We start from the raw sequence: 23,582 nt of genomic DNA on the forward strand, positions 1-23,582 counted from the left end.
GTCCGGCATGCTGCCGAGTTTCCAAATGGTGACGTGAAGCCTTTGGAATTGAAACCTCTGCAGAGCTAGGAAGGTCCAAAGAGAAGAGAAAGCAGCAGCACTGCACAAAGCAGAGCCTCTGATTGTTAAGAGGTTTGCAAGGATTGAGCAAGAAGTGCAGGAGGGGCAAGAACCTGGCAGGTGGCACACAGATGCTTACTAAAGAAACTCTGCTGCACGGGCATTGGGCCCTGTTGGCTATTCTTCCCCTGTATGAGGGCAGCCAGTCAGTCCCTGATCTGGGATGAGGAGAGCTCTGGGATAGCTATTATTACCAGCGCACAGTGTGCATATCAATGCTCCAAGCACAGCATATCTCACAGCCCTGAGGCAGGAATGAGGTGCAAGTCTGGGTCTCCCAAGTGGTTCTAGCAGCAAGGATGCAACAAGCCTGGGGAGAGCTTGGGGTTTCTCCAGTGGATTCAGATGGAAGACCAATCCCACAGTACTAAGGGCCACATACATGCTGAGGATCTGACTTAGACATTCCTAAAAGCAAGAGCTAAAACTGTCCCTGGAAAAGCCAGCAGGAAGTTTACCTTCCATACCAACACGCAACTGAGTCCCAAGCCTGCAGAGACTCCAGAATGTTGGAAAGACATTGAAGCATTCAATTACCTACGGATCTCCAGAGACAGCCAGCAGCTATGTACGTACTGTGGTTGTCCTTTTTCTTGTTGCATTTTAAAATAAAGTGCAAGTAGGCAGTTCTGGCTTTATATCCCCAGAGACCACAAAGAACAGCAAACAAGACATCAGAACTGCATCTTCCTATTTAATGCTTCACAGAGTGTTTGTACAGAGCAACGTGTGAAGTCCCTCAGCCTTCAGTCCAGGCATTCTACCAGTAAAATGGTCGAGGTGTCTTCTGTTTACACAGCTCAGCTAAGCTTTTCAGCTGGTGATTTCCAGCTGTGTGGATCAGATCTGCACAGAGTCTGTCCGCACAACACAGATCCCTCAGGGGGGCTGAAGCACTTGAGGACTGTGAGCATGGGAAGAAGGAAAAGAGGTTGAAATAGATTCCTGATTCCCTTGTTGTAGTAAGAAATCTTCCTTATAACCTCAAAGTAACAAGGGAAAGCACTGAACTGATTCTGCTTTGTTGCTGCTTTGTCTCAGAACTTCAACTTGCTAAGCATGCCAAGAAGGGTACTAAGAAAACTAGGAGGTACTCAGAAACTTTATGTTTTGTCTGAATTCTAGGCATTTTCAAAGTTGGGTATGGTTTTAAGGTGCAGGCCTCAGTCCCTGTTCAGCACATCCACATTATTTCAGCGAGATGCTCAGTTCTGCACCCATAATTGCACATAACATGGTATGACATCTCACTTATCCACTACAAGCGCTACTAATATGATACAGAATGAATGCCTAATGTATTAGCACTCTGTCACTTTTCATATCCTCGTACTCACTCAATCTCAAACACTCAGCTACAGCCTAGCCTAGGGCAGAAAATGAACAGCAGCAGCAGCTCCTCCCCATCATCCCCATAAGTCTTGTGAAAGATGTTGAACTCCTGGGATGAACATAAGGTTCAATCTTTCAGGCTGCACATAGCGCAAGGAACAAGAACAGTAACTCTAGAAGGGGTAGGGTTACAGATACTCTCTACCTAGCAGTCTGCAGCCTCTGTTTCTCAACAGTCCAGCAGCAGTGAGGATTAATTAAGACGTTCTTGACCTGCTGGAGGTTAGAAGAGCTCTCAAGCCATGTTCTTAGATCTCTGTATGCTGAGTGTTAGTCTATGTTGTACTTACATCCCATCTTGCATTTGGCAAGGTTCTGTGTTCAAAATGGTTGTGGGGTTATTCCTAATGGTACTTACATACAGAAGACTAGGCTGAATGCTGCACTGATGAGAACTAACTTTGACTTTATAAAGACAAAAAAAGCCCACAAGTGAATTTGGAAAGCATTCTCCCTTCAGAGGGGCACGTCAGCTATTTTAACTCCAAAAGCTAAACAGCACAGCAGTTACAACTGATTCTAAAGTTACAAGGATTCATGTTAGACAGGCAGTAAGAAAATGTTGCTTAACACTAAATAGAGAGCATGATAATGCCGATGTGCTTTTCAATGTCTAAGAGCACAGCTGAACCTAAGACACTTCAGTGCACTGGCAATAGCCAGAGATGGGAGGTCTCAGGAGGATTCCATCACCCACAGGATTGTAGTTTATGAGCTGAAGGCCAAACCTCCATGTTCCCCAGACTTCTGGATCTATTCCACATGACAACAGCCTGCCGCCCGAAAAAGGACATGGCTATATAGCAGTGCCTCATTAATCACGTTGGTTAAGTTGATCACGTTGTTTCTGCAACTTAAAAAGCAGTAGAAGGAAATGAAGAACATCTTTTTGCTATTTTGGAAGTTTCCGTATCTGAAAAGTTAAAGAAAATCTAACTTTTTAATGTTTTTCTACACAAATCCACAATTACTTTTTTAAGCTTCATGTAGGTTATCACAACCCTTGGCTTGTTTCAGATGTTCAAAGCATTAAATTACCATTTAAAATCTGTCAGAGCCAAGCTATGCTCAACTACTGGCCAGCACTCATATCAGCCCCTGCAATGGGAGAGGGAGGGATGCAGATTTTCCTCTCTGCTCACCGCAGGGCTCTCATGGCAGCAGCTGAAATGCACGTTACATATATTTTGCATGTTTGCAAATACCAAGGGCTTCACAGAGCAGGGAAGTCTGTAAAAGCCTTGGGCCATTGCTAGGGGAAGCCCTGAATGAGAACACGCAAGCATCATGCTTGCCAAATATTGCTGTGACCTTTGCATGAAAGAGTAATCTAGTTCTCCTCCGGCACACATCCCTTCTCTGGAGTCAGGGATGCCCCAAGTGTGTCTGCAGAGAGAAGTGGCATCTGGGCAGCAGCCTGGGAGAGCAAGGAAGGTCTGGCTAAGAGCTACAATACATCATCGAGCTCTAGTGAGCAAGCACAATGTTTCCAAGATACTGAAAAGAAAGAGGATGATAAAGATGTGGTTCAGGCAACAGCTGAATGAGTCTTCTAATTGGAAGTGAAAAGGTCAGGCATCTTATCAGGAAACAGACTGTAAAGGTCAGGTGAAGTATAGAGAAGTAAGCCTAGGAGGAATGGGTGGCACACATGGGCAGCTGAATCTACTACTGGGGCTCTCCATTTCCATACAGTCAATGTTCATAGGAGATCCGACCATCAACCCAAAAGCAAAGACCTTTTCCCTTACCCTTAATCAGACTGAGGTCCCTACAACATCTTGGCCAGCTCATTTCCTTTGCTTCAACACACATCAAGCACTTACTGTCATACAACAGGAGACGTTGAAGCAATAACATGAAGCGTTAAAGGCTATTCCTGGAACAAAAAATAACCAGACTATTACATTATTCCTATCTTGTGTACAACTGTACTTTGAAATTTGCTAGTCTATTTCTTATATATCACATCTCATAATGGGGACCCCCAGACTGAACCCAGTCCCAACACTGCTGCGTAGATGGGAGGGCTCACCTTTATCACCTGATAGCCTCATCCTTCCCAGTGCAGCCCAGGATGATGTTGGCCTTTGCCCTGAGTACATACTGTCAGCTCACATTCACCTTGCTGTAGCACCTCAAGGGCTTTTTTCTGCAAAAGGGAAATCATATAAACTGGGGAACATGAGATCTCCAGCGCTGGTGCAAGAATACAGGCATTTCGTGGAAACAGGTCAGTACAGTCCAAAGAGAAATGATTGAATAATTTTGCTGAATGATTTAGGAGAGTTAGCAGTGGGCATTTCTCAGGGAACTCATCTAAACTTGAACTCTGGGAAAGGACCTCAAGCCCTGTTACAGATGGAAGGGTTCCTGGACAAGCTGCAGCTTCTGTGCCTCACTTCTGTCCTTGTAAATTTATGTGAGCGTACCTGCATGCCTTAGGGATGAATATGTAAGCCTTGCAGAAGGAGTAACAAGGTTGTAGAGAAATCGGAACCAGACTCTTCTCAGAGGTACACAAGGAATGGATGAGAGGCAACAGCAGGTTGTGAAAAGGGGAATTCCAGTTAGATGTTAGGAAAAACATTACCACAAGGGTGGTCAAGTCCTGAAACAGAGACTCACAGAGACTATAGGATTGGCATCCTTCCTGGCATAAGCCAACCCTTCCTTGAGCTAACAGCCGGCACAGGGCCCTCCCCAAACCCTCCTGCTTTATACAGCCCTGTGACACACTCTGAGCCATAAAGCGGGTCAAGGAGAGACCCAGGAGACTTAAGCACTGCTCCCTAACCCTTAGCCCTTCCTACCACAGCCTCCAGACCACCCGGGTAAATCACTCCGTGCTGCTCTCCTGCCTTGGCTTTAGAGAGGTTCCTGAGCACCCCAGTGTGGCCCCAGCAGCCATGACGCACTGTGTACACAGCTGCCAGACCAGGGTGGTGGGCTCTGCAATGATTAAGTCCATTGTAATGTCTGGCAGCCATCTGTCAGCCACATTTACAGTAAACTGCAGCTCTCCTAGCATGTGTGGTCTGTGGGGATATAGCTGAGCACATAATTTAGTTGATGAATTTAGCCTCTTTTACTGCTGACAGTATCTGCGAGCAGGTCACAGCTGGCTGCAGTTTCTATACTCCAGTACCAGTTGTTTTCTTGCTTAAATTTCTTCCCACATGACAGTAAAATCCAAGCTCTTGTAGTTAATCAGATATATCACCTGATATTGCTTCCCAATTGGATGAGCTTGTAAGTAAACGCTTATGTACATTTGGCATTGAGTTCTCCCTAATATTTACTTGGAGAGGGCTGAGATTTACTTTGAAGTGTCAGAAGAGTACATCATTAATTGACCATAGAAAGTTGCAAAAAGGATGAAGGCAGATTTGCTAAGGTAAAATATTACCATCTGCTGAGTAGTTTGCGTTATCCAGCAGTGCTGATCTTGCTAACTGGAACCACGTTGCTTGAACACTCCAGTTCTCTTGCTTTGCCTCTGTGCCCTATGGTTGACTCTGGAAATGCATCGTAACACAACTCTTCACAAAAGTGTCCAAATCTCTTTTTCTCCAAGCTGAAATCTACTTTTCACATCATTGCTATTCAGGGTTCCAATGGTTTAATATGGCCTTCAATAATTCCCAAGATCATCGAGCCACAATTGCCATAAGAAGCAGCCAACAGAGCTCATGGTTGGCCACTGCAGCGCTCGTGTATTTCTGCTGGTTTTATTTCTCTAGAAAACAAAAGTTTCTGTAATAGAAACTGACACACAGCTCTCCCCCTCTTTGTTTAAGAGGGCATTTTCAGTCAGAAAGCAGACAAGACGCAAGCACTGCCTGTCTGAACTGAACACTCTGCTCTCCCTCTGCCTCCCCAAGGTGCAGTTCACCCTCCTACCCTTCACGGAATGCATTTGCAGCTGCAGGTATTCAGCACCTCTGCAAAGCACCGTCTGATATCCCAGCTGTAAATAACCTGTTTTACCCTACACTTGTAGGAACAGCGAGTACTCAAGCCTATCTACTATCCTTCAGGAGCCTGGATCTCACCAAAACATAACAAGAGAAGGAAAGTACATGCCAAAACATTTTGACACTTATTTACCTCGATTTTAAACCCAGTGGACTTTGTCCAGTGGCACTCAGTTTCACTAGTTTCACATTGCAGGAGTATCCTTACTTTTCCCAACTGATGCTCCGCAGCCACCAGTTGATCCAAGCTTTCTCAGCATCACCAAAATTAACCTGTGGCACAGAGTTTTTGCTTCTTGTAAAAGTGAAGTTACACTGCAACCCATGCAAGCTTCTTCTGCTGAGTCTTTCAGAAACCAAAGACTGGCACCATATGCCAAACACGGTCCATTGAGGGATAAGAAAAATCAACTTATGTCAGCTTATTACTTCTAGTTTCCAAATAGGACAGAAAGTGAAGCCAGCACAGAGATCAAGCTGCGAGGAGGTAGCTGGCTTCCTGCCCAATGCATTGCTTGGTTTCTCTGAGGCCCCTGCAGCCTCACATCGCCAAAAAAGGAATCTGGAAAATGTTACACTGAAAGCAAGAAGTTCTGCATCTCCCTCTCGCTCCCTGCCTGGAGGAAGCATCTCCTCGGGGAGACCTGCAGCCACACAAGGGAGAAGCTGACAGCCATGATTTCCACCCCATGCTGGCTGCACAATAGGAACAGTGAACAGACATCAGCCATCCCTGGCACTCACCACATTTCATAGGAACTGGGCTGCAAAATGTGGGTGTCGCATTATACCACATCCCCTCCAGCTCCTCCAAAAAGTCCAGGTCCTGAACAAAGACCGCAGTTTCAGTTCAACATGCGCTGTGCTACATGAGCAGAGCTGGCAGCAGTTCCTACTGACCCTTGCACAATTTTAACTATTTCCCCTTTTATTACTAAATAAGAAAAGGAAACAATTTTTATTGCCAGTGCCAGGTTTTGCAAGGCTTCTTCTGCCTCAAGCTGCCGTAGCACAGCAAGCAAGCACTCCAAAGCAACTCCACCAGCTCCACTGTAAACTTTCCAGTGGTCCATTTCATCGTCAACCTCACCCAGTAGCCCACCTGGATAATCCTTTTACCTTAAGCCTTCGCTGTGAATTTTGAGAAAGCCCTTCTCCCTTCCAAACCAGTGGCACCTCCCTGCACAAGGGTTTGGGGACAGCAGGAGGGGAAGGCAGTTATGTAACAGCTGCAAGAACTGAGGGGGAGAATGAATGTCAGAACTTGCTAAAACATAAACCCGGGAGCCTTGTGGATTCCGTCTCCAACATCCATCAAACATGATTAATTTTAATGTCACAACATTTTAATGTCAATTACTTTTAATGTCACTGCTTCTTATTTACTGGTGCAACCACATTTTAGAGCTGATAAGAGATTCCCCCAAAGAACATTTAAGATCAAATAAATAAAGCAAGAAAAATAAATGCAATGAACACGAGCAGCAGACTGGTGCCTCCCTGCTATTGCAAGGCTCTTGATGTGCTGAGTTCAACTGCACTGCAAAGGCTAAGGCAGCTGTAGAACAGAGTGTATTTGAGGCTTTTCTGTTCAGGATTAAGTTACTACTTTGTAAAAATTTGCTTCTTTGCCTATTTTCTAGACTATATAATTTGACTAGTTGATGTCCATTAGATACATGGCTTGATATTACTTATATTAAGCTAAACCATCAGACAATATATTTTGTTTCAGTGCTGCATGAAGTAGAGAATAGCAATTCTCATCCTGTCTCATAACTGGACTTTGTTTGGCCTTTGTTGTGGTCCCACATAACATCCTTTTCTTCAAGTTAGAAAGACATGGGTTTGATCAGTGGACTGTTTGATGGACAAGGAACTGGCTGCAAAGTCACACCCAGTGAGTGGTGGTCAATGGCTCAGTGTCCAGATGGAGGTCAGCAACAAGCATGGTCCCTCAGGGAGCACTACTGGGACCGGTAACCTTTAATATCTTTATAAATGACACCAACAGTGGGATCAAATGCATCCTGAGGAGTTTGCAGATGAAACCAAGCTGTGTGGTGTAGTCAGTTAGATGCCATTCAGAGAGACCTACACAGGCTGAGCTGTGGGCCCAGGAGGACCTGGTCACGTTCTCCAAAGCCAAGTGCAGGGTCTGCACCTGGATCACAACAGCCCCCAATATCAGTACAAGCTGGGGGACAAAAGGATGGAGCACATCCCTGCTGAAAAGGATTAGGGGTTAGTTAAAAACTATGTATTATTATTCTCTAAAATGAATGGATAAAACAGCACACAACCAGTTGTTTATTTCCTTCCTTTACGCTCAGTTAAATAATGATGTATACAGTCAACTGCACCAAGTTGAATGAGAGGGTAGGAAGACACATCATTGTATAAATAGAGTTGTTTAGAAACAGACAAACTACAGGCTCCAAACTATTGTGTCAGACCTTTTGTTATAGCTGGTTTTAATCCTGCTAAGTTGTGTGTGGTTTTCATTTCTCAGCTACAGTAATGTTATTCCTGAGCATCTTCTATTCTTATCCAAAATAGGCTGGTTGGAAGAACCATCTCAGACAGCAGGCAGTGATATTAGAGCAGATTCTTTGTTGAAGATCTGCTTTAAAAGAAGTTGGGAACATTCAGCAAAGCCAGACATGGTGTTTGAAGCCAAACTGAGCAAAGACTTGGCAATTAAGATTATCCTAAAGGAAATGAAGGGAGGAATATAGATAACTTGGTGGTAACTGCTTAGGACAGACTTCAGGCCACACTAAGATCTGTTGGCTTCACAGGGTTCACAGCACCTTGCTGTGTAGGTCTATAGAGATGGGTGTCTCAATTTTGGGAGGTGACTGCTGGTCCTGTGGGAGAAATACTGCCACTAGAATTAAGGAAAAAAACCACTAAGTTATGTGATTCTGAACTCAGCACACACAAGGCTGGTGTTTGTAGGACACCTCATCAGCTCTTGAAGGTCCTTGCCTTCTAGACTATAGGGCCCTCTGAACTATCTAATGAAGACCCCTTCAGAACAAGAAGGGGTCCAGAGCAAAGGCCCATGACAAAGCTTTGCCATTTTTATCCACTGAAACCAAGGCAAGGCCAGGCCAGTCAGTCACCTCCCTGCATTCTATTGCTCCGAGTTGTTTCCTGTGCCTGGAGCAGGGGCTGTCCTGAGCCTGGGCTCCAGCCTGAGCTGTCGGTTGGCGTTAGGATCCAGGAATCACTCAGAACCAAGGCTGGGATTTACATGATGAGTTGCTTAATTCTCTCCTTCTTTTTAGGGTATCAGTCACAGCGTCTGTTGAACTGGGCAGAGCATCTTTCACGTCATCCTCCTGTCTGCATCAGCCTGGACACACTGGTGCGTATAAAACAACATTTACTATACAAGGTAATCAGGTAAAACGTGCAGAGGCACCAAGAGATACAAGACAGCACATTCTGACTGAGCTTTGTATATATCTGACAGCAAGCATAGCCCAGAGTCATCTCCCAGTCTTAAACAATTCACATTCCTTCCTCAAGCTAAATTGTGCTTGGCTGCATTGTTTCAGAAAGCTGAAGAGCTGCCTTGTGCCAGGGGTTTACTGCAGGGACCTTTACTCCAACCCAGACTAGGAACAGCTCTCCAGGCACCAGCTCCTGAACAAAGCATCACATTCCAATTGTTTACGCATTTCTGCTGACCTGAATCAGACAGACACAAACAGGCTGCAATGCTGCAGGGGGACCTGGTGTTCCAGCTTCACTAAGCCACCCGAGGCTTAGGAAACTCAGAGCTCCAGGAGGCTCATCAGGAGCAAAAACTTACAAACATTGCCCTTTCTCACAACCTTGGTGCAGCAGAAGAGAGACCTGAGTGCAGTCCTTGAAACATACTGTTGCCCTCCTCATCTGGTATAGAGGAGTCACACATAGAGTAGGTATTTCCTTTCCTGATAACAGCTACCTCTATGGCTGCTCGCATTTAGTGAGAAGACATGATGTCAAGCACCAACTATTATAGTTTTGCAGACTTGCAAAGGCAGAAGAACAGTTTCCCTCAGGAATGCACATTAGGAAATGAAGCATCTGGCTACAAGAAAAGACATTTAAAACACTGACCTTCTGTTCAGGAAGATATATTTCAAAGACTCAAATCAAGTTACATGAGCTATTTGTCCTAAAATATGTAAATACAGTTTTCCCTAATATTCAACAGCTTTCCCATGTAAGCTTGCAATTCAGCCTACTATGACTTTCCTTCCATTTCCACCTGACATGGAACCACGTTGCAGTGAATTTTAGTTGAGATTACATGTCAGGAATGATGTTGGTTGGACTTGGAGGATCATTTAAGTTTAAGAAGACCCGTAGGATCTCCAATTATACTGATATTTTATTTAAACTACCCTTTATAATCTGGCCCAGTACTTCCCAGCTCCTTGTTTTAATGCTTGCTTACAGGCAGGAGTGTGACTCACTGACAGAGTCTCTGCAAGAAAGTGAAATACTCAAACATGGGGGTTACTGCAGAGTTTCCAAGGCAGGGGCTGATGCAATAGTGACAGCTCACAGAAATGAATCCAGGGCATGAATAACTACAGCAAACCTGTGGGCCAGAGGAAAATATGGCTAAGTGTACTTGAGCTATTTGCCGTTAACTAGAGCAAAGTGATGAACTTTGCACTAATGGATACACAATGAATTTCACCTCAATGCGTGTAATTATACAAAGATGTTTCCCTCTGTAAGTTTTGTTTTCCTCTGAGTTGCCAGGCATTTGAATCCTGTTAGAGATGTCATTATGGCTTGCACCCTACACTGGCCATGGATACAACTGCATATATCTATTCTGTGCCCCTAGTGTAACACCTAGAAATACATTGGATCTCTGCAGCTAGACCTTGGGAGTCAAATCTACATTTCTGAAAGTCTCTACGACACTGTTAACATATTAATGTCTGTGAACACCAGGCCAGGGGAAGAGTTCACCTTATCTTTACCCCATTCCTGTATTCTTCCCCTTAGATCAGCACCTATTAATTACTTGAAGCAGGATACCAGGCTAAGCGGGTATCCTCACCCTTATCGCACCTCTTATTCTATAGCACATGCATATTAGATGCTGGCATTCTGTCTGGGACACAGTTTTAATGTGTGAATCTCACACTGATAATTAACATGCCTATTTGCTCTCTGGTTGCTTTATTTGCACTGACAGGAGCTGCACATTCTTTGTCTCCCAGTTTCAAGCCTAAGTTTACCCCCCAGCCTCAGCTTCCTGTGTTTCTTCAGCTGAAATGGAAGAGTTTTAGCAGCTTCATAATACTGTACCAAGTTTGCCTGGTAGAGGGAGAAATCAAATGGCTCCTTGCTGGAGATAACAGTAGTTCCTTGGCCCCAGACCACACAAGCCTCCACATCTGGCCCTCCTTCACATCTAGAAACAAACCCAGAGCATCTGCCTGCCAGGCAGTGGGGCACATTTGACGTTAATGAATAATGAATAAACCAAGTAAGAAAGACTGATCCTCAAAAGGCTCATTTGGATTGATAACAGGTAACGGCAGTACTGGAGCAGGCACAATACATGGTCTGATTTGTGTCTAAATCTCATGTAACCCCCTAACTTAGCAGCCAGCAGCTTCTGGCATCCTTCAGGATGGAAACTGCATTTTGGGGGGTGGTACGAAGGGAGGAAGTTGTTGTGGGTTGCTCAGAAATGTTTTATTCAGGCTGTTTATCCTCAAAAGAGCATTTTCTTTTTAGATTAGAGTATACGAGTTTTGTATACTCTAAACACAGGAGACAGGACTCGGGCATTTCTTCTTTTAAGAGGTATGGCTGAGCATATTTCCTACAAAATTAATATAGAATTGAAGTAAGGACTTATATGGCTCATCTTCACTAAATGCAAGGAAGGGAGTCACAGCTCTATCACAACGCAGGGGCAGGAAATACAAATGAAAACAGACAGCAGCCTACAAGCTCTTTGGAAAGGAAAGACCAACCAAAACATAATCAAACTATTTACCAATACTCTGCATAGTTTTATCTGAAGACCGTAAAACACATGATATAATGGACAAGGCATTTCCCTTTTTACAGATGGGGAAATCAAAGCTCCAAAAGGACTCAAAGCCACCTGCTGGGATCACGGTGGAGATGACAGGCAAATTAACAACCAACAGATTTCAATGTTATCAGTGCAAAGCTTTCAGACCAATTGAATAGGGCCACCAATGCAGCTGGAAACAGAGCCACAGATTCCTGCCTCCCCATCTCTTTGACTTACAGACAGCTCAGTCTCCTGCAATAAAGATAGTATCGAGTTATGTATGCCATTTCTCAGGCATTAATCACTGTACTTTATACAGGAGGTCACTATTTCCACCTTAAGCATAGGTGAGCACACTGCTCCATCTTCCAGGAGACAGGAAAGCTGGATAACAAACAGAGTTCCCCTACCCAGAAGGAGAAACTCTCTCAACTTCCATAGCATACCTCAAAGATTGATGCAAGCCTAATGTTTAATCTCTTCCAACTGCCTAGGACATTTTCCCTGGCATCTACTCTCAACAGTCATATATTATGCATTACTTTCTTTTGGATTGAAAGTAGCCATAGAGAATATATGAACAGTGACTGCTATTTTAAATGCAGAAATAACACTTAATCTGCTACATCGACTCTTCCCTGTCTGCAGACTGAACATAACTGATGGTGTGTTTATAAAGCATGCGTAATCATTACCTGCTCAATTACTGTTGTTATAATGCATGGTTTAGCAATAAGCACTTGCCTGTTGTGGGGTTCCACCAGTTCCCTGTATTCAAGGAATTCTCAATGTTTTGTTTCTATTTCTACATCACAATCAAGCCCTAGCTTTATGCATGTGGGCTCAGGATATTTTTCCTTTCCTTTACATTATCAGTCTGCTTGCCACATCTTTGCTGAAGGGTATTCCTCACTTTAAGCCCTTCTCTTGGTAGGGCAGGATGGCCTCCTTTGGTTGAGGATTATAGGCTCTGACAGTGCCGAGACAGAAAAGTAAAGCTCCAGAATGATTTAAAGCAATGAGCAGGGCTGCTCCCCTAAGACCAGTTACATACACCCAAATACCATCATCTCCTGTAACTCACATCCACTCTAGATGTGGCTTTCTCCTGGACTTCATCCAGTGTAGACACATCAGAGACCCTGGTGGTAACCATCTCCCCTTCCACCATGCTCTCTCATCTGATTTAAAAGTTGATAATGAATTTTAAGCTTTTAAGTACAAAATATAATCACTGAAGCACCAAATTCTTCTTTAATTGTTCATGTATTACATATTTGAGCTGGGGAAGGGCTTGCTGCACACCAGCATTGTTTTCTTTAAAACAAAGCATGAGTTTTTTATCAGCTCATTGGTTTCCAAAGACAAAGAACAGATGGCCCCTTTTATAGGCAGCAAAAGGACATTCCGTGCCTTCAGGAGCCCTCAGAAGAACATTGATATGAGAGAAAAATATGAAGTGCCAATATTGCCTGGCTGGTTACAGAATCCTTCCACACGTACAAGTAACAAACCCCACTTCCCAGCATTTTGCCTATGGATGCTTTAAAAGGAGGAGAGGGACAAATAAGGAAAGAATGCAAATTTAAGGTGGATTTTCATTCCTTTTAAAAACGAATATGCAGGTTGTTCCAGGAGCAGAAAAAGAGCCAAGTGAGAACATACCTGGAGAACTGTACTTATTATTCCCTAGATTTAAATGCCTCTAAAAGAAAAGCACTGATTAAACTCAATAGGTATTGTGGAAAACATCCGGGGACCACACTTTCAAAACAGTTGCTGCAGATGACCTCTGACAGAGCCTAACAGATAAAGCCTTACATGAGCCCTGTGCACTTGGTAGGAGAGCGTGGTACCTGGTGCAGGTCTGCTCTGCACTACCACAGATCACTCTGTAGCTAAGTCAGCATTAAATAAAAGCACCAATTGCTCAGGTAAAGAAGGGAAACATCACAGGAACTCAAACCAGATATAATCAAGTTAATAAGATAGATGATCTTGGTGACAAACTGATGGGAAACTCATCGCTTTCTCCAATCTTTAGCAAAGCAAATCTTGCTAGCAGCAGCTGCTTTGAGATCTGGCCAGAACCAAACCTGATTTAAAGCCCCCCCCCCCCTTCACTGAGCACCCTCAGAGCCTCAATTAGTTATTCAGATGCTCTCTGAGCATTTGGGGTTCCTAGCTTCTCTTGTCACTGCATGAATTTATGATGTAGAATTACCTCGCATGGGTTTCACACAAGCAGATGCAAACCTGGCGCCTGGTGTCAGACAGAAAGCAGGAAGAAAACTAAGTTTAAGACATTCTGGCTTGCTGTGCGAGCTTTCAAGTGTGCAGTGTTGTAGCAGTGTTGTAGCAACAGTGCAAACAAGCAAGGAAATGGTCCCTGTGACAGAGCACATACAACCAAGAAAATATCCTGAATACTCACATCTGGTACAACAAGGTTTGTTCCATTCACTTTCCTCCTGGTGACTTCACAGAGGAGAAGACATAGGGTAAGGAAAGATGCTTGCTGACAAGTTAGAAAAAAATGCCTCCACTGCATTCAGTGCCTTTTTCTAATGGGTATGTATTCATCACCATCCCACAATGGAAACAACATGCCCAAGGCATTACTAAATAAGAAAAAAGATGGGAGTTCAATTGGAGGAAAAAACATTGTGCAATGCAGGATCATTAACTCCAGAGCAGAGGAGCTCAGAGGTACATTGGTTGTACCAGGTCACATTGGGCCTGAATTAACAAGCAGCTGCAGAATTGTCTCCTTAGTTTGCTCCAGGAGTAGCTTTGGGCTAAATGGAAGGAGCTTTAACAAAGCCAGATACACTGGGATGCTGTTTGCCACACTGAGTGACACTGATGGGGAATCTCTTGAACTGCAGCTTCATCTTCACTCATTAAACCAGTGCCTGATGTGTCTTAACAGGCTTATCACTCCCGATTTCTGCAGCACCATTTCTACAGTGACTTCAACACATTTTACATCTCACAAAAGAAAGTTTGCTTCATCTCTGTGCTCACAAAGGAGCATGCAGCAGCTGGAGCCAACGTTTGCAACTGCACCCCAAAATCCCGACTGCTTTAAAGGCACCTGATGTAGTTGGTGTGAGCACATCAAGTTCATGAGACTCTGCATTTCCATCTGCACACCAGTACTGGCCCTTTATAAGCAGCTTACCACTCGAAACAGAGACATTCAAAACTAACAGGCACTTAAAAATGGAGCCTGCAATTACTTAAATCGCAGTTACTGGCAAAACCAACAATGGGATCTGGACATCCTGAATGGTGCTCTCACCAGACAGAGCTCTGGATTACTTAAAATTCCCCTTTGGAAAAGAAATGAGAAAAAAAAAAAAATACAGTATTTGTGAAAACAAAAGTTATGCTTTGTCTTAACAAAAATCCCCATTGTTTCCAAGCAAGAGCTGGAAACAATGAAAAGAGAGGGGTTTAGCCCACAGCACAGACCACATCAGAGCATGACAAAGCAGTACTGTGGAAACATGGATCCAGATTGAGTGGATGTGGGAAAACAGCTCCTTATGAGAAATGCTGGGACTCTGGAGTGAGTACTGAGTGTTCCACATGGGACAGCCACAGCTGCGAGGGATGCCGGCTTCAATACAGACCTACAGACATGGATGCACAATGCAACAACACCTTCAGAACCAACGCAAAAGTTGGACTGGGAGAGAGGTCTTTAACTGCCCACACAGCTAAAAGCCAGCAAATATTTAAGACTGATACTTCTGTTCCTACAACAAGCTGGGGTCAGCCTTCATCTGCCACTGCCATTGGAAACAGCAGCAGTCAACTTTGGCCTTGAGGCACAAGCCCTGAGGAATCCTGGCTCTCTCATCAGTCATTCTGCTGCCTCCCTGTGGCCTTCCATTCCCAGGGGCTTTCTGAAGGGCATAATAACTCACAGCTTTTTACCACTGCACCAAAATCTATACAGCGAGTTACCCAAAAAGTCAGCAGAGTCCCAGCAGCAGACGTTTCCCATTTTGAGCACAGAAAAACAAAAGTTGGCTTTCCCATCAGCAGTACTTCTGCATGTTCATAGTTTATGACCCGCAGAGCATCAGACAGACATTTGCTGAAACTGCATATTGCTGCGGTGAAGTGAGCCCAAGAGCCAGTAAATGCCTGAGGCAAATGAAGCAATCCCCCAATATTATCCAAGAAGGCAGAATCCCAGCAGGACACACTGCCAGACACTGGACTGGAGCCTCACTCCCATCAGATTTGCTTTGGAATTACCCTACTGGAATAGATTTCCAAATCTGGCAATGGTACCTTTTAAAGCAGAGGTTTGATAAGCCATCTTTTGTTCAGAAAGGAAGCCCCTGATGTTGGAGAACGTGGCTTTTTTCCTCTTGTCCCTGGAATTGTGATTGGAAATAATTGGAAGTGTCACTGGAAGTAATCAGAAGTGACAGTCCTTGGGCTATAAGGCTTTTGCTTCGAGTCTAACGATCCTCTCCCCCCCCCCCCCTTCAGCCTCCCGCAAAACAAAACCTAAATTTAAACAATGAAGTCACAAAGTGATTTGCCTTCAAGGTTGAAAACCCTTCAATTTTCTTTTCTTTTTTGGAACAGAAAAAGAAGTGTCTGGCTATTCTAGTTCAATAGTCAAGCCTCGCTGTGTTACACGAGAGGTTCCTCCCCCGCCCCTGCACACAAACACCCCACCCTACAGATAAAGCCTCACATCCATATTAAACAGTTCTATGGCCTTTAAAATTTTATCAGGCTTTAAAAAGCAAAAAAAGAAAGAATAGCCTAAGCAAGTCTGAGCGATGAGACTGAGCCAACACGCATCTCATAAATATTGTGAGCACTGGAAAACTACCTCGTTCTGTTGTTTTTAAAGCAGGTTCCACATTCTGCTTTACCAAGCAGCTCAATGCAAAGGAACAGCTTAATGAGCTGGTGACTGCTCCACAGGTCTATGTGAGATAGCAAGATGAGATCATTCTCTACTTGGGAGAGGGTAAACTCATTCATGAACTGAAAACATGCAGCTCAATTTCTTTTGTGAGGGCTCTTCTGGTGACATTCATTCTATGTGTGGAAGTTCCTCAGCGCACACTGATGCTATAAAATCCATGATCCCTCTTTTTAATTAAGTAGGGATAACTCAAACCTTCCCATCTCTTAGAATTCATCCCAATGACTGCTCAGGATACTGTCTGATATATGATGGCTGACGGATTCAGTTGCTTGCCACTAATCACTTCTGCTTGTGTTTTGGGACACTCTAGAAAGGAAAACAGTTTTGAATCAGAGCACAAGCGTTTAAGACATACAACAATATTGCTACCTTGTCATGTCATATACCCACCTGTGCCTCAGTTTCCTTCTCTATTAGGAATTCCCAGTATTCCTACTACCTAGGTGTTCTCTACTCAGCATGGCCCAGCTGGACTGAGCTCACCAGAGCTTTATACATGGCACTTAGCACAAAGGATGCTACACAAGCAGCAGTGCTATGGCAGACCACATGCAGTCTACTGTCATAGCCAGCAGTTGCCTCTAACTGTGCACGCTCCATTTCAAAAGACTGTTTCCAGGAGAACGGCCTCCCTTCTGCAAATGCATATTGTAAGCACAACAAAATTCTCACTGACCTTTTCCTACCACAGGCAATTAAACTGCAGGCACTAAGCTGAACTTTCACCTTTCCACCTAGTCAGTCAGGAACGAGTCACACTGAAGCTTCGTACTCATTTTACAGCCACTAAAATGGGGATGTCAGCTACGTGGAAGAAAAGCCAGGCTGAAAATACCCTCTGTAATGTATATTGATTCTCGAAGGACAGCAATTCTAACATCACGAAACTGTGTCTGGCCCATTAAGAGAAATGCTGAGTTTGAAAAAAAAAAACCTACAAATTTAATTAGAACCAATGCAAAGATGAAGGAACAAGAGAAAGACTTGTCACGATTTTCTCCATGTTGTTCATCACCTTCAATGCATTTCACAATTGTTCAGTCCTCCTCGTGACTTAGAAAAGGTAAGTTTTCCTACTTAGTCACATGGAAAAGCAGAGAACAGGGAAAAGGGCTTTAGAAATGCTAACAGCAGTGTTATGCCAAGGCAGGGCAGCTTCTATCCTACTCACATTCCCTGGTTGCTCTTCCCAGTACTCAGTGAGCTTCTGGAAAAGAGGACCAGCTCTACCTTGAGTGCCAATGCACAGCTAGAGCTCTACTGCCAACACTTTCCTTCTCTGTACTCTGCCTGTGTAAAAAGTGTGTTTTAGGCTGGGTCTGAAGCCCTGGCTGGAGATGTAGGCTGATGGTAGCAGAGCTCTGCTGCCTTGTCATTCCACTCAAGCATACTGAAGAAGTAAACTGAAGGATCCTCCTTCCCCCTGTTGACTTCCCATCACTTGCCACGTTTGCCACTGCTGTGCTTCCTGCTCTCTCCATTTCCTCATCTTCCACTACCCTGTCCGCTCGGCATCTATTCACAGACCTCAATGACCTGACTTCACCCTTGGCTTTTTTGCTGGGCTGCTTCTGTAAAATAACCATTTCTAAAAACAGATGAAGAAACAGCTTGAGGAAAAAAGGAGACCCATTCATCTTTCAGACAGGGCACCACCAAGTTCCCACTGCACCCAAAGTAGCCTCTGTTTTGTAACAGATTAGTGCAAGCAATATGCACAGCATCACATCCCCAAGAGCCAAGCTTTCTTTGCACACGTATAGAACTCATATAGAACTGTGCAATATACACAAGCCTTGGTTAACAGATGGGGGTGCTTTAGCTGGAAACCAGAAGAATCATTGGACTAAAGCTTTGGGAGCAAATTCTGCAGGGAAGAGGCACAGTAAACAGTTTGCAACACCCTTCTTCATTGCTACTAAACACATTTTGCATCACATAACAATCTGCTTCCACACAAAGCAGGTTTTTGCCAATAGACACTCTGCTTTGTTGGAGTGACTGTTTACATTTCTTTTCAGGCAGTTCCTAAGATCTCAAACAAATCCCAGGCTGCAAACCTGTTAAGTTCCCTATAAAGCCCTGTGTTTGCCTTGAGGAAGACAGGGGCATCTGTTGTGATCCAGAGGATAAACATCAGGGTCTCTCTCCAAGCCAGTTGTGCAATGACAGGCATTGCTGGGAAGCCTGCTCTTATGTTACACAAAACATCCCTCTGAAGCGGCCCTGAGTGCCCCACAGAAACAGACCACTAATTCTGTATAAACAGGGCCTGCTGTGGGCACAATGGCCAAACACAAATTGTTTCACATGGGAAATTCAGAAAGCTTGCCTCCCCTCAGCACACTATTTCTTAGGAATAAGAGACGGGGCTTCAGTATTTCAACCCTAACTTGGCCTGCTGCTTTCCCCCCCTCCAGAGGTTTACCCTTTTTCTCCTTATGGTAAAACAGAAAAAGAGGGATGAAACCAGTCCTCAAAGTAAAGCTAAGGTTTTCTAAATGCTAGCAATCCAAACGCTTTCATGTAAAACAAAGCACTGCTGGAGAAAGAGAGGACATTCTTATTGAGTGCCCTGATAGGAAATGTGATGCAAACCCACCCTGACTCTAGAAGAATTTTTCTATCTCACAGCCAGAACTGATAACTCTGATATCCCACCAGATAGCAGCTTACTCAATTGTCTTGCCTCCTTGAACTCCCCCTGGAGCAGCAAATGGACGCATATCATCTTTGCTCCCTTGCCGTAGGGTTTCTTAGAGTAGCATTCCAGTAAGGAGCTCTTGGCCCTGTCCTAGAGCTAAATTCACACCTCCCAACAGTTCTTGCATCCAGTTGCTGTTTTGTTGACTGCTGAAGAAAATAAGCTCATGCAATTACCAGCTGTTATGAAGTTGAAGAACAGCCCCCTCTTTGGCTCGATGCACCAAGAGTGATCACCTGCCTTCCTTCACAACCCAATGAAGGAAAAGATGAAATCCAATGGCAGAATCCTGTACAGAAGCTTATTCACAGACACAGATTTAGGTTTTCCTATTCCAATCCTGTTCTGAGTTGTTAAAACATGATACAAAATCACTTGCTTTCCACTAGCTGAGGCAGAACCAGTCTATTTAGGAGTTCAGTAAGCCCACTAGAAGCAGGAGTGCTGGTTTTTATAACAGTGCAGTGGTTCTTGGCTTTTCTGGACCATATTGCACAGTTTTAAGGAGAAGGGCTTTAAGGAAGCATGACAGGGCACCATTCAGGATGCCTGTGCTCTTAAAGCAGGAGGGGAAGCAAGTCTCAGAAGTCTGAGAGTCAGTGTAGGAAAGCACAGCCCCAGGCTGACCTGCCATTGCCAAATGCTGCAGAACAGCTCCCATTTCAGCAAGGATTTTCAGGCTAGAAGTCTGGTGGATACCTAGGCAAATGCATGCTGTCAGACCCAATTGCTCATGCCAACAAGCACTACAGGGATTTGCACCATAACCTTTCCCAGCACAGTGAGACGATCAAGTCTTGGTGTTCAGTGCAGCAACTGTGCACCCCTGGGACAGCCCTGTAAGAGATGCACTGACCTTAGAGCTGGGAGAACAGGGCTCAGCTACATCTGCACAGAAGGTAGTCCTGCCATTAGAGCTGCATCCACTTCAGCAGAATCACTCCTGTGTAACATAGCAATGCCTACACACTGAGTACACCATATCATAAGCCAGACTAAGTGCACAAATCTGAGCTACTGGCTGCACCCACATCCATCAGCCTCAGTATGGTACATAAATTCCCTGTGCCATCAATCACTAAACTGTACCAATCTTTTCCCAAAGACACCATAAAGAGAGGTCACAAAGCTGTCTACTTATCCTACAGGTAACCAGTATCAAAGACAAGGACCATATACATATACTATCAGTGTAAATGAATACTCCGAACCAGCAACTTTCCTCTGAAGTTTCCTTGGCTTCAAGCTCCTATCTCCACATTACTTCTTTACTTCAACACTGAGCAGAAGCACACACTCACTGATGCTTCTACACCTTTCCACTGCTTGCTCAAGCTAGCAAAGGAGATCCCCCATCTCCTTGCTACAAGGATCCCCCATCTCCTGCACAAAGCAAGGAACACAGACAGCAATACTTCATGTTCACTAAAATATGCTTCCAATATCAGTAAAGGAAGCTGGATTCAAAGCTGGGTGACCAAGTTGCCCATTGACAACACAGATACAACAAGGGTAAATCACAGGGCAGTTCAATACTAACAAAGCATCAGGAAAATGAGGCATTCCTGGTTTGACTGTGAGCTTTGGGCAGCTGTTCGTCCTCCCTTTGCCACAGCTGGAACAACTCCTAGAGAAACTGAGGAACTTGGGTCTTAATTCAGTGCAAAAGCTCTTCAGGGCATGGCTTGTCTCTGCTGCTGGGCTTATGCCTTGTAAGCATTACAGAGATCCCAAAGAAAGAAGCATGATTAAAAGCCATTGTGTTCCCCAGATAAAACCAGCAGTGGTCACACAAAAGAGAGGAACTCTTATCACTACAACACTCCTGTGGCAGCAGCTTATCCATACTGCTCCAAGCCTTCAACACGTGGCCTCTGCAGGAAGCCTTTTGGACATTTAGAAGTCTAGCTGGTCCACGTTTCACACCTTTGAGTCTAAATGAAGGCTGCTTCCCACAGCATTTCTTCCTATCATCCTGTCTGAAGCCTTTATTTTAACTGTGTCCACCCACGTCAGCCCATCACCCTGTGGGGCTTGGCTCTTCCATGGGAATCAAAGACTTGTGCCCCATTCACACCAGTACCCAGGGTTCTGGGGGGCAGGAGGACCCAGGAATCACAGATTTGCTCAACCACAACAGATTTCAGAGCTGTCTGTTTGTCAGCACTACGTGGTGAGCAGAGTGAAGCTCACTCATCACATCCCAGTGCCTCTGGAGATGCAGATCCCCTGGCTGCTTCTGAGTCAGTCCCATGTGCAAGTCCCCCCTCTCAACAGACCTCAGGACTGCAAACCCTTTCTTTACAGGCTTTATCAGACAGCTCTGTTCAGCCCTTCAGTCTCTTCCCCTGTTTTCTGCTCCTATTCAACCCATTAACTTCTACATTTCCCCCCTTTATTTCAGCAGCCCTTTTCCCTCCCTTTTTCTTGCTGCCTCCCTTTTGTTTCCCCCTCCTTCTCCTATTCTTTCCCCCCTTAACTCCTCCCTCTCGCACTTCAACACATCTGTTTTTAATCAGAGGCATCAATTGGAAACAATAACCCTTTTTTTTATTCTAAAAACCTGAATGTTAAATATTTGAGCAAAGCAAAACAGTGAAACAAATCTGACACTACGGCTGGAACAAAGACATTTTGTTCACCTTGTTTTACCGAAGAAGTTCAAACCCCTTAGTGGCACAATGCTCAAAAAACATGGCCCTTTTTAAGCTAAAAACACACATTCCAAGAGTGGTCTGTATGCCCATGACTCCTAAAGGAAGGAAACATAACGAATCTGGATACTAAAAGGTCCCCGGCCATCAACCTGCTAATAACTAAACCAACACAAAAAGCACTGAATCCAGACAACGCTGAAAACAGAGTTTGCCATAAAAGTTTTTTTTCCCTCTGCAGATCCAAATAGCTCATCAGAAATGAATTTCGGTCGCACAGAGAGGGGCGGGTGGAAGTTGGATTAAAACAGCAAAAAGCCAACCTACCTAAAAAGAAGATGGAAAGTGCAGACATTCCGTCTCCGAGTAAGAAAGGGACTTTTCCTCCCTTCTTCCTTCTCTCTCCCATGAACAGCAGGCAGACCTGCACGGGATTCAAAAGAACGCCTCTGGAATGCGCCGAGAGTAATTGCATCCATGTGCCAGAGAAATAACCAACTTCACTCTTTCTTCCCTTCTGATATTCATCTCCTTGTCCATATTCCGTCCTGATTCAGCCAGAGCTCAAAGATCTGTGGCTGCTAATTCAGGGCCTGGAGTCTCTGGAAGAGAAGAGACAGAGCAGCAAAGGAGTTCACATCGACAGCAGCACGGAGTGATTTTGCACGTCTGAAAAGGAAAGGAGAGAAGCGGGGGAAAACACTGCGCTCAATGTTCACCACATGGCTGCCTCCCAGAAGAGCCCCTCCCTGCCATCAGCTGGGATTAATAGTGAAGACCAGTCATGTGGGTGAGGTAGAGCTAACTTCTAGCAGTGACATATAGAGATTTACCTCGGGAGGAGAGAGAAGGATTTTACGAGTGTCGGAGTGGTTAAGTTTGGAGGCAGCGAAATCCAGCATGGAAAAAAGAATCAGATTCATCCCTCGGCGGCTCTTGGGAAAAGCACAAATGCTCTTCAGAGCTACAAACACACGTATACATTCAATATATACAATGTCTACGTAGCAGCGAAGCTCCAGAATTACGGCTTTTGGTCTTACTGAAGGCTTGCTTCCTATCTACATTATTTTTCCTTTCCGAGTAGGTCTGAGTCCCTAGTAAAAAAAATCCTAAGATCTGATGAAACCATGTATGATTAAGAAATACTAGCTCAGCTTTACCGGGTTTTCTGCTGTGAAGACGAAACAGTTTCCATTAGAGGGACCCAATCTGATAGGGAGCAGAGCTCGCGGGCAGCTCAGTCCACCTTTGAGCTGAAACAGCCAGAAATGAACTTTTTAATGCTTCACTAAAATGCTTCTAAACATCACCGCTCCCAGCAGGGCCATGGGAATGGTGTTTTACACACACACCTGCTCTGATCTGTTGTACTTCACGCACACAGGGCATGCTTACACCTTTACCTGTGTACCCTGGGGTACATCTCCTGCACAGATAAACCAAGACCTTGCAGCCTCCCCACGCAGATAGGAACAGAAGGGTAATGTTGGCCGCCTGGAAGACCACAGGAGCTGTGAAAGCAAGCAAGGAGCTGATAGAGTGTTCAGATGGCTGCTCTGTGCCAATCTGTTGCCACAGCTATGCTGACACCAGGGCTATAAGAAGCTCTATGGGACTTACTTACCTTAACTCCTTATTAAGGTATGAGCTTTGCAAGCATTTACTGGAAGATGGGACACATTGCTACCCCAGGCAAAGCAGGACCTGAGATACA

At 44.6% G+C, this 23,582-nt stretch overlaps 1 protein-coding gene across 2 annotated transcripts in view; it reads right to left on the reverse strand.

The window, feature by feature from the left end:
- Positions 1-23,094, reverse strand: part of CLMP (CXADR like membrane protein) — a 35,474-nt gene extending 12,380 nt beyond the window's left edge. Inside the window, exons 1-2 of one of the 2 annotated variants that reach the window (XM_072355081.1) lie at positions 23,029-23,094; positions 22,193-22,467 (exon numbers count right to left, since the gene is read on the reverse strand). In XM_072355081.1, the coding sequence (XP_072211182.1) occupies positions 22,193-22,340 (148 nt within the window). In that variant the 5' untranslated portion in view covers positions 22,341-22,467; positions 23,029-23,094. Of the gene's footprint in view, positions 1-22,192; positions 22,468-22,698; positions 22,828-23,028 lie in introns of those variants that run through there. The other variant, XM_072355080.1, reaches the window with a different exon arrangement.
- Positions 23,095-23,582: the final 488 nt, after the last annotated feature.

Source organism: Excalfactoria chinensis, chromosome 21 (assembly GCF_039878825.1).
Source record: "Excalfactoria chinensis isolate bCotChi1 chromosome 21, bCotChi1.hap2, whole genome shotgun sequence".
In the NCBI taxonomy this organism is placed as follows: Eukaryota; Metazoa; Chordata; class Aves; order Galliformes; family Phasianidae; genus Excalfactoria; species Excalfactoria chinensis.